Here is a 10224-nt window from a genome sequence, read left to right on the forward strand (position 1 = left end):
TGGTAATATTTATATGAATATAGTTATGTAATTTAGAGTAGTTTATTTAATTTAGAGTAGTTTATGTAATATTTGTAGAATTTAGTTATGTAGTTAGTTACATACTTATTTACTTAGATAGATATTTAGGTGTTTTATTTGTATTAGTTATATGCCTAGTAACATGGTTGTTTTGTATATCAATTAGATGGACAATTTAGTAACTCTATATTATAGAGGAAGTGTGGAGAAAGATCAGTTTGGCAATGTTGATTTTGTTGGAATGCAAACGGTCCCTTTGATGTTTGATGAGCGGCCCTTGTTTTCTGAATTGATGGGTAGTGTTCGCGATGAGCTCAAATGTAATTCGAATGAAGAAGAAATCTTAGTTGAGGGGGTCATTCACCATGGCGGGTCAGGGACAATTTTTAGGCGGTTGGTCCCAATTGTATCCGAGGTTCAATGGAACAAATATGTCAAAACTGTCATGAAGAGTGAGTTTAAATGTTTGGATTTGGTTGTGTGCAACTTGTCCAAGGAGCCAGCCCCTCTAGTGGATTCTCCTCATAATTGGCAACCACCCATTGGTGGGTTCTCGTCAGAACCGAACAATACGGCACCCTCAGCTTCTCCGATACCCATTCACGAGGTGGGTGTGGAAGATGTGGTTGTCGTTCCTAATGCTCAATCCGGTCCCAATGAGGCTGGAACATTTGTCGGTGGTGTTGGTGTTGGCTGCCTAGAGACCCCTATGACCCAGACTATTCAATGTAAGTGGCGTAGTTGCATTATTCATTTTGTTAGCCTTCCTTCGTTCGATTTAGTTGTCTCAATTGTATCCATATTTGTGGTTTTGTTGTATGTGACAATCCAAGTAATGATTGTTGTCATCCTGTGCCTCCATCATTTAATGTTGACGCAGCTTTTATAGCATCTAATAGTTTGGATGTTAATATTGAGGATGATGAGGAGCCCTATGGCACAGCTAGAGCTGTTGATTCCGATGATGACCGCCCAGTTGCACCTTTAAGTGAACAAGAAATGGAGCTTATCAGACGTTTTTGTCCTAATCGTGATCCACTAGTTCACGAGTTTAGTGACCTCAGTCATTCTCAAAATGCTTATGCAGAGGGAAGAGATGATGAGCTGTTGGAGGCTCCTGAGCCTAGTGACAGTGTGCAAATTCAGAAGGGCATGATCTTTAATGACTTGCCCAGCTTAAGAAGGTGGTTACAACAATATTCTGTAATACGTAAAAGACCCTTCAAGGTGATGTACTCCCATGTTGAGCGCCGCTACATGGTTGTGTGTGAGATGTCAGATTGCAACTGGAGGGTCTGTGCTCGTAAACAGAAGGCCACCGGGAAGTTTAAGATCACAAAAATTGTAGGTCCACACACTTGTGCCCAGCCTGACCTTCAACAGAAGCATCGACAGTTGACCTCTACACTTATTGCTAGTACGTTATGCACAACTTTAAAGGGTCAGCCCAACTTGAAGGTCAGAACAATTATGGACATGGCTCAGAAGATATTTAAGTATGGTATAAAGTATGGCAAAGCATGGAGGGCAAAGCAAAGGGCCTGGAAGATATATGGGGATTGGGAGGAGGGATACGAGCAGCTGCCAGCAATGTTCAATGCAATGAAAGCAGCAAATCCAGGCATGCATTACGAGTACATTCCGAAGCCTAATGAATGGAGGAATGGGAGGCAGATATTGTTTCGTGCTTTCTGGTGTTTTCCACAGTATGTCCAGGCCTTTAGGCACTGTCGTCCAGTGTTATCAATTGATGGTACTTTTCTTCTTGGCAAGTACATGGGCACTCTTTTGGTAGCCATTTCCTGTGACGCAGACAACGCATTGGTTCCTTTGGCTTTTTCTTTGGTGGAGAGAGAGAACAAAGACAGCTGGGGTTGGTTCATGCGCCTTGTTCGGATACATGTCATTGGCCCACATAGGGAGGTTGGTGTCATATCTGATAGGCACCAGGGCATACTCAGTGCCGTACAGGAGCAGATTCCTAGTTATGCACCTTTGCACCATCGTTGGTGTACTAGACACCTTGCAGAGAATTTACTTCGGAAGGATGGTACGAAGGACAACTTTCCTCTATTCGAGGAGGTTGCTCGAATGCTTGAGGTGCCGTTTTTTGAGGAGAAGTTGGAGCAGTTAAAAACCGCAACAAATGCAGAAGGTAGGCAGTGGCTGCTAGGTTTGATGAGAGAACCCGAGAAATGGACAAGAGCCCATGATGTTGGTGGATGGAGGTACGAGTTTCAGACTAGCAACATGGCAGAGTCATTTAATAGTGTGCTCAAGGGTATACGTGCCATGCCAGTCAATGCCATTGTATCTTTTACCTTTTATAGGCTAGTGGCCTGGTTCAACGATAGACATGCTCTAGCATTGCAATTACAGAGTAAAAATCTGAAATGGGCACCTAGACCTAAGAAGCACCTTGACAAGGCAAAGGAAAGGGCTAGGACACATGACATAGAGTGTTTTGACCATGCCACTGGCAAGTACCAGGTCACTGAAAGCGGTGGTACAACGTCAGATGGTGAGATCCGACCATCAAGGAGTTATATTGTTGTCCTTACTGATTTTTCATGTGGATGTGGGAGACCAAGACAGTACCACTCTCCTTGTTCTCACTATATTGCAGCAGCTAGGCATCGCAACTTTGACTACGAGACCAAGATACCATGGGAGTTGAGTGTTGATAGCCTAGTGCTAACTTGGTCGCCCCGTTTTGAGCCTTTCCTAGATGAGGGGCAGTGGCCAGAATACATTGGCCCAAGGTACATTGCAGATCAAGGTGCTCGCTGGAATAAACGTGGAACCAGAAAGCGGACGAGGCATAAGATGGTCATGGACCAGATTTCAGGTAGAACGAGGCGAGGGAGAGCAACCCCGTTTGTTACTGACCCCGAGCAAAATTAATGTGGCAAATGTGGTAGACTTGGGCACAACTCGCGTACTTGCCATTGGCCGCTAAGTTAGGTGCATTTAATATTCTATGTACTTTTGTTGTTAAATACTTTCATATGCAACTTACTTTTTGGTAGACATACATGTTCTAGTGCTCCTTTGTTTAATACAATGACATTGTAATGTATTTTTTGTTTTCTGCTTAATTACTAACTAATGGATCAAATTTGTTTATAGGATGGAGCAGTTCCACCTCCTGGATCCATACTACGAGGAGAAGCACCGAGGACGACTCACTGCAGAGGGGGCGGTACTTACTTTGATCTTTGCTTTTCATTTATTATTAATTTCCTTACTTATGCATTAAATAATTTAATTGTAACGGTTGCAGGAACTACCCCCGCTTCGACCTCGAACGCATGACAAGTTCGAGGAGATGCGGTATGACGACAGGTACACACCTCTGCTGCAGAGGGCTGGCCTGGATGTCATATCGTATCAGGTTCGTCGTGGGTTGCCTCCAATTAACCCCGTGGCGACCACAGCTTTGGTTGACAGGTGCACCATTTCTCCATAGTAATCGTATGTTATTTCCAACAAATTTTATCTATCTCTCTGAAAAACCTAACAACAATGTTCTTTAATTTGTAGGTGGAGGCCAGAAACTTATAGTTTCCACCTACCTTGTGGAGAGATGACTGTTACACTCCAGGACACTCAGAAGATCCTAGGTTTGAGTGTTAGAGGTCGTCCAGTTATCGGACACTGCAGGACCGATGGTTGGAGGGGCAGAGTTGAGGCCTTCCTTGGAAGACCACTTCCTCCAGAGGCATCGGCGTTCCGCACCACAGGGGTACCAATTGCTTGGCTTAGGCAGAGCTTTGGTAACTGTCCGGCACATGCGGACCAGGAGACAGTTGCCTACTACTGTAGAGCTTGGATCTTGCACCTATTTGGGTGTGTTCTTTTCCCTGACGGGACAGGGGACACTGCATCGTGGATGTACCTCCCGTGTCTCACTGACTGGGACACCACAGGTACTTACAACTGGGCTTACATAGTTATTATTAATTTGCTTACTTATGCTTACTTATGCATTGATTAAATTGATTGTAACGGTTACACGTACTTACAGCTGGGCTTCGGGAGTGCTGGCTTACCTATACCATAGCCTTTGTGAGGCGTGTCGTCGGACCGCAAATAGTTCTTCCATTGGTGGTTGTGTTTACCTACTGCAGCTTTGGATGTGGTCTCGTCTCCCAGTTGGACGGCCCATAGTTGACGCTCCTCGGGAATGGTTTGCAGTGGGCAACCCTCGTCACCATCCGACGTTTGCCCATCTTTGGGACCAGGCGAAAGTCCCCTTCAGCAGGACTTCACGTGCGTACGTACAGTATACCAATGAGCTTGACACGCTTAGGCCCTCCATGGTGAGTAAAATGCAGTAGTTCTTGTTTAATGTATGCTCGATAGTTTCTCTAACTTGCCATATACATGTCTTATGTTTGCAGGTGAATTGGGAGCCGTACACGGCGAATGATGCGCTGTATCTTGGAGTAAGCAGCATGTGTAGCGAGGATGAAGACTTGTACTTGATTATGTGCCCTCTGATTTGCTTCTATGCTGTTGAGTGGCACCTTCCAAATCGAGTAGCCCGCCAATTTGGCTTGTGCCAGCAATGGCCTGTCCCTCCATTCGATACTTCCGTGGAGCTGCACAAGTAAGTCATTTTGGTAAATTTTCCATGCAATTGATAGAAATGTTGACTGCAATTTATTCAAAGTTCAATATTTATTCAATGTTCAATACCATAAATGTTGCTGAAATTTACATGCTTGCTGAAATTTACATGCTTGCTGAAATTTATTTGCTACTTTTTCATTCAATGTTTGCTGAAATTTATTCAAAGATGCATATTTATTCAAAGTTCAATACCACAAATGTGCTAGTGCCTATCCATGCTTGCTGAAATTTATATCCTTAGTCATGAAGGAAGTATTTGTGGCTAGTTCAATTCCAACCTACTTGCTGAAATTTGCATGCTTGTTGAAATTTATTTCATACTTGGTCCTATATCCATGTTGCTAGTTCAATATTTATAACCCCCTACTGAGTTTTTGAATCAATGTTGTTAAATCTATTTTATTATTTTCATCCTTAATATTTAATTTCAGGATTGATCGTCAGAAACAGAAGAAGACAGTTGAGTTTCAAACGTTGCATCGTCACCACATAGAGGTGTGGGACCAGTTTCATGACAACCTCTACGAAAATGAGCAACCACATACCAACTACAATTTCTGTGCATACCTTACTTGGTACCTAGGTGTTACACGAACAAGGTTAAAAATTGAGTGGACCCAAGCAGATTATACGTACCTAGAATCATCTGAGGATGAGGACACTTCCTATGACCTTGCAGCACGACAAGGGACACTTATCGAGGCAGCACCTGTCTTGGACCGAGTGGTACATGTCCTTTTCACTTTACAATTGTACGGTTGTTGTCCTTTCCACTTTATAAATTGCACCTATATAAACTAATACAAGTCTTATCTTATAGGGCAACGCAATCAAGCAATCTGTACTTGATATCGAACGGTTTCCAAGAACAGGTGTGGACGAGCACACACTAAACAACTTTCTTGGAGTAAGTACTTGACATCGAATTTATCTAAGAACAAGTATTAAGACCCTCATTTATTATATATCTAACAATATGAATTTTAATCTTTGCATAATAGAGACTAGCACGTAGGCTTAGGCGTGCTGCAGCTCGTTGCGGTTGCGGTACTAGTGCTGCGATGAATGTGCATGTGCCACAGAAACAACAATGCAACACACTTGTGCATGGTACATCTTCTTTGGGAGGTATATTTTCATTACATTTGTTGTTTACTTGAACTGCGCAATTTTCATGGTATGATATAATGAATTATGTGCACACATCATTTGAATAATGTTGATAGGATCTGGAGGACAGAGCTCGTCTCAGCCAACCATGGACACTTTTCAAAGCGATGATGATGATGACGAAGAGGGGGTGGCCGAGGAGCGTGACTATGACGAGCTTGGGTTATCTCAGCTTCCTGATGCTCCTTCTACTCAGCCTACGCAGGTTGCAAGAAGGCGACGTCGTTCGCCTTCTAGGTACACTCCAAGCACCGATGCTCTTGGCCACAAGGGTAAGGGTAAGACTAGGAGGCAGTGATGAGGACTTCTGTGCTAACACCATGGTAGCAGCTTAGAATTGATGGCATAACTTTTGTTATTTTTAATGTATCGACTTTGTTAACTTTGTGGACTATTTGTACTATATGAGACTGTATGGTCTTTGTGGACTATTTGAACTATCATTTCTGATGGCGTATGTGATTGTATTGTGATATTTGGATGAATCAATGTTTGTATTATACTGTGATGTGTATTTATAACTGTGGATGTACCTAAAACAAGGGAAACTCTTGCAAATTTTTTCCATGAATTATTCAATGTAGTGCACATTCTGTGGTCCATTCCTATTGGTTATCGCAGTGTAGGCTTTTCAGAAACAGTGAACCAATATGGGCTTGTCATTGAATCATCACATCCGAAACAGTGAACGAATCTAGACTTTTCAGATGACAATCCAAATAGACTTTTCAGTTTTCAACTAGGCTTTTCAGTAATCGAATCTAGGCTTTTCAGATGACAATCCAAATAGACTTTTCAGTTTTCAACTAGGCTTTTCAGTAATCGAATCTAGGCTTTTCAGGTGCATTTATTTTATACTACAACGGCTACCAAGTATTGGGTTCCTATATATATACGCAGTGGTGAGTGCGTTGCTACTCACAGGAGATTGTTCAGTTGAAGTAAAAATGTCTGGAGGGTCGTCTAGAGGGAAGGGAAAGGGAAAGAGGGCGATGAAGGGTAATCCCTTTGTTTGGGAGGGTCCTCTTGGTCCTAAAGACTTTGAGGAAGCAATTTATGATAGGTTCCCCCTTGAGAGCAAACATGATTTTACTAAAGAGGCACCACTGAGGGCATATGATGACCGAAAAGAAGAGTGGCCAAAATGCATGCATGGTGAGGATTGTTTGGTGCAGATGTACACAGAGGGGATAGATGGAGGGCGTCGTTTCTTCAAATGTTCACGAGCATGGGTAAGTTATATTAGTAATTCAACCTTCAATAAGATACTCTTTGGTGCTAAAGCTACATACTTATTGCAGTCATCCTTGTCAAAAGAGAACTGTGGCTTCACCAGATGGGTCGATCCTAGACCTATTCATCCCCATGCAGAGTACATCTACTACCTGCAGGACTGTATCTTTGATTTAGAAATGGAAGTTAGCAGTGGTTACAAGGATGACGAAGAGGACGACAACAGCAATGCTACTGGCTCCCAAAACACAATATGCAATGATCCATACTGCACATGCCCTAATCACAAGAACAAGGGCCCTCCTTCACCACCACCCCCACCACCACCACCAACAACGGGAGGCTACTATGGAGAAGGGGCAACATAGTTTGCTATGTGGCCACACTACTAGGTCGAACTGAACTAATTCACAGGCCACATCCATATGTTTGTTGTTTGGCTTAATCACCTAAGGCATGTTAGGGTTAGTCGAAAGAACTATGTACCTTTGTGTGGTATATGTTCTCACATGCCATTTCTTGTGCTTGTTAATGGCTTGAATTACCTAAGGCATGTTAGGTTTAGTCTCGGACCTCTGCACCCTTGTTTGGTGCATGTTTTGACATGCCATTCAATGTGATGTGTGCTACTAGTTATGCAATATACTAATTCGTTAACTTCCATTTCAAATAATTAACCTCATTTCATTGCCTATGCAATACTCAAATACAAATATTGTCTACTAATACTGAAACCAAATTAAAATTGCTAAAGTGCATTACATGACAACAAATTGAAAAGTCCAACACTAAACAATATTGTCCATGAACCAAACATAGAACAAGAAGGTAATGTAACTACTGAGTGCAACGAGGCCACTTTCCCTTCCGCTGGGCATCTGGATTCTCATCCATCGCTGCCTTCGCTCGGCGCACACGCTCAAGCTTCTTTTCCCTCTCCTCCCGAGCCGCAACAACACGTCTTCTTTCCTCCTCTTCCTTGTGCTCCCTCTTTTGAGCCTCCTCTCTACGTCTCTTCTCTAATATCTCTGCACGCTCTGCATCCCACTCCTTTAGGCCTTGTAGAAGCCGCTTGTCGGACTCCTTAATCTCAGTGTCGATCCACTTCTCAAAATCACACAATGGTGGAGGGGTCTGCAACAAATATATTTGTTCAAAAAATTAAATCATGCTTCATAGGCCACAAAATACTAAGTGCACAATAGAAAAATTAACTTACAATTGCGGCGTTGTTTTGGCGTAGGCTCCCAGACAAAATTGGAACACATCCAATACCTCTGCCGATAGCTACAGTTCAAAGAATTCAATTCTAAGAAATCATAGCAATTAACGATTCAAACGAAAACTACAATTTACCAAATGATAAATAATAATGAATGAAATTTATCGAAACATGTCGAAAGGTTACCTTGGTTTGCTACTTTTTCCACGACGTGGCATTCTACGGTTGCATAATATAAATATTAATCATCCATTCAAAAATCTAGCGTCAAAAATCTACAACATACGTGTAATATAGGTCAAATCAATGTGTCAAAAACTAATATGTGAAAGAGTATACCTGGCTCTTCAAGATCTATGGATCAAATCAAACTTTTGATGGTAGAAATATTGAATCCAAATTCGTGCTCGGTTTTTGGAGACGAAGAGCCGAGAGGGGAGATGAAAATATGAACTGCGTCCACGGGTAGCGAAGGGCGTCGGCTGGTTTGTAGTAGAGAGCTCGACGCCGTGATCTACGGCGTCGAGCTCCCTGCCACGTCACAGCCACGTCAGATGCCCCGCTGGGCACAGCCAGGGACCTCGACGCCGTGATCCATGGCGTCGAGACGTGATACCTCGACGCCATGATGCATGGCGTCGACCCCCTGGGTCCAAAACTGCGTTTAAGTTTTTTAAGGGTCCAAAAAGGATTTTTTTTCAAAAAAAGGGCCAAATTGTAAAAAATTGGATCACTAGAAAGATCTTTGAGTCTAGTTTTTTTAACAAATTTATTTGGGAACACAAATATTACATGTATTTTCTATAAATCTAGTCACACTTGTAGCACAGAAACCAAAAGTGACAATTAATTTGAGACGGAGGTGGTATATCTATAGAAGAAAAAGGGATATCAGTCGATAGTATAGACAGAGCACAGAGAAAGAAATACGTGGACGTCGCCGGTTGATTCTGCTGATATACTGTTACAAAGCGCCACGAACAGACTGCTCAAGTCCGATCCAGAATCCGGATAGCAAACTGATGCGCTGATGCCGCAATCGACATGGACTCTAACTCTAGACGTAAGTCTATATATTGCGCCCTAGTATGAGTCTTAATTTTGGTTCGCTGCAGTTCTTGGCATTAGAATCGCCATCGCAAGCTGTGCATCCGGCCGGCACGCCCACGTCTCCTCTCACATCATCGTCGCCACCTTTCGTCATGGCACACTACGCGTCGCTATATCACGGCGGCGCTTCCATGCCGCCGCTGCCTCCGGGGATCCCCGTCCGCAGCGTATGGAAAGACAATCTTGAGCTCGAACTGCGCTTCCTCCATAGCTTTGTTCATAACGCCCGCTACGCCGCGGTGAACATCCATTACCCCGGCGTCATACACAACGGCAGTCAGAAGCACACCTCGCAGACGGCTGATGAGCGATACAGCGTGGTCAAGGCCAACGTCGACGCTCTCAAGCCCATCCAGGTTGGCCTCGCCATCTACAACGACTTCGGCCACATCGTCGCCTGGGAGTTCAACCTCCGTGGCTTCCACCCGGTGACGGACCCGCACGCCGCCAACTCCGTCGGATACCTCCAAGAACGCAGCCTAAGCTTCGACGAGCACCAGGTGCACGGCATCACGGCGTTGAGGCTAGCCACGGGACTCAGTGGCTGCGGCCTGTTCCGCCGGCCGCAGATATCCTGGACCACCTATGCCGGCTTATACCACGTCGGGTATCTCATGAAGTATCTGTCTATGGGTAACCAGCTCCCCGACAGTCTAGGTGGGTTCCTCGACATGGTGAGGCAGTTCCTCGGCCAAGACGTCTACGACGTGGCCCGGATCGCCGTCGACTGCGCGTTGCCGCCGGGACTGGAGCATGTGGCGAGCAGCCTCTTTTTGGTTCCGGCGGCCCTGAGCCCTCGGCTCGCCGGCGCGGGCAGCCTACTCGCGCTGTAA

At 44.2% G+C, this 10224-nt stretch overlaps 1 protein-coding gene across 1 annotated transcript; it reads left to right on the top strand.

Annotated features, from left to right (window-relative positions):
* LOC8073056 (probable CCR4-associated factor 1 homolog 9) lies at positions 9370-10224 on the top strand. The gene has a single exon (XM_002437003.2). The coding sequence runs from the start codon at positions 9370-9372 to the stop codon at positions 10222-10224; it is 855 nt and encodes a 284-aa protein (XP_002437048.2).

The sequence above is a fragment of the Sorghum bicolor genome, chromosome 10 (assembly GCF_000003195.3).
Source record: "Sorghum bicolor cultivar BTx623 chromosome 10, Sorghum_bicolor_NCBIv3, whole genome shotgun sequence".
Lineage (NCBI taxonomy): Eukaryota > Viridiplantae > Streptophyta > Magnoliopsida > Poales > Poaceae > Sorghum > Sorghum bicolor.

Excerpts from the sequence above, each read along its gene's own strand:
- LOC8073056 (XM_002437003.2), top strand. The coding sequence starts at position 9,370 with ATGAGTCTTAATTTTGGTTCGCTGCAGTTCTTGGCATTAGAATCGCCA.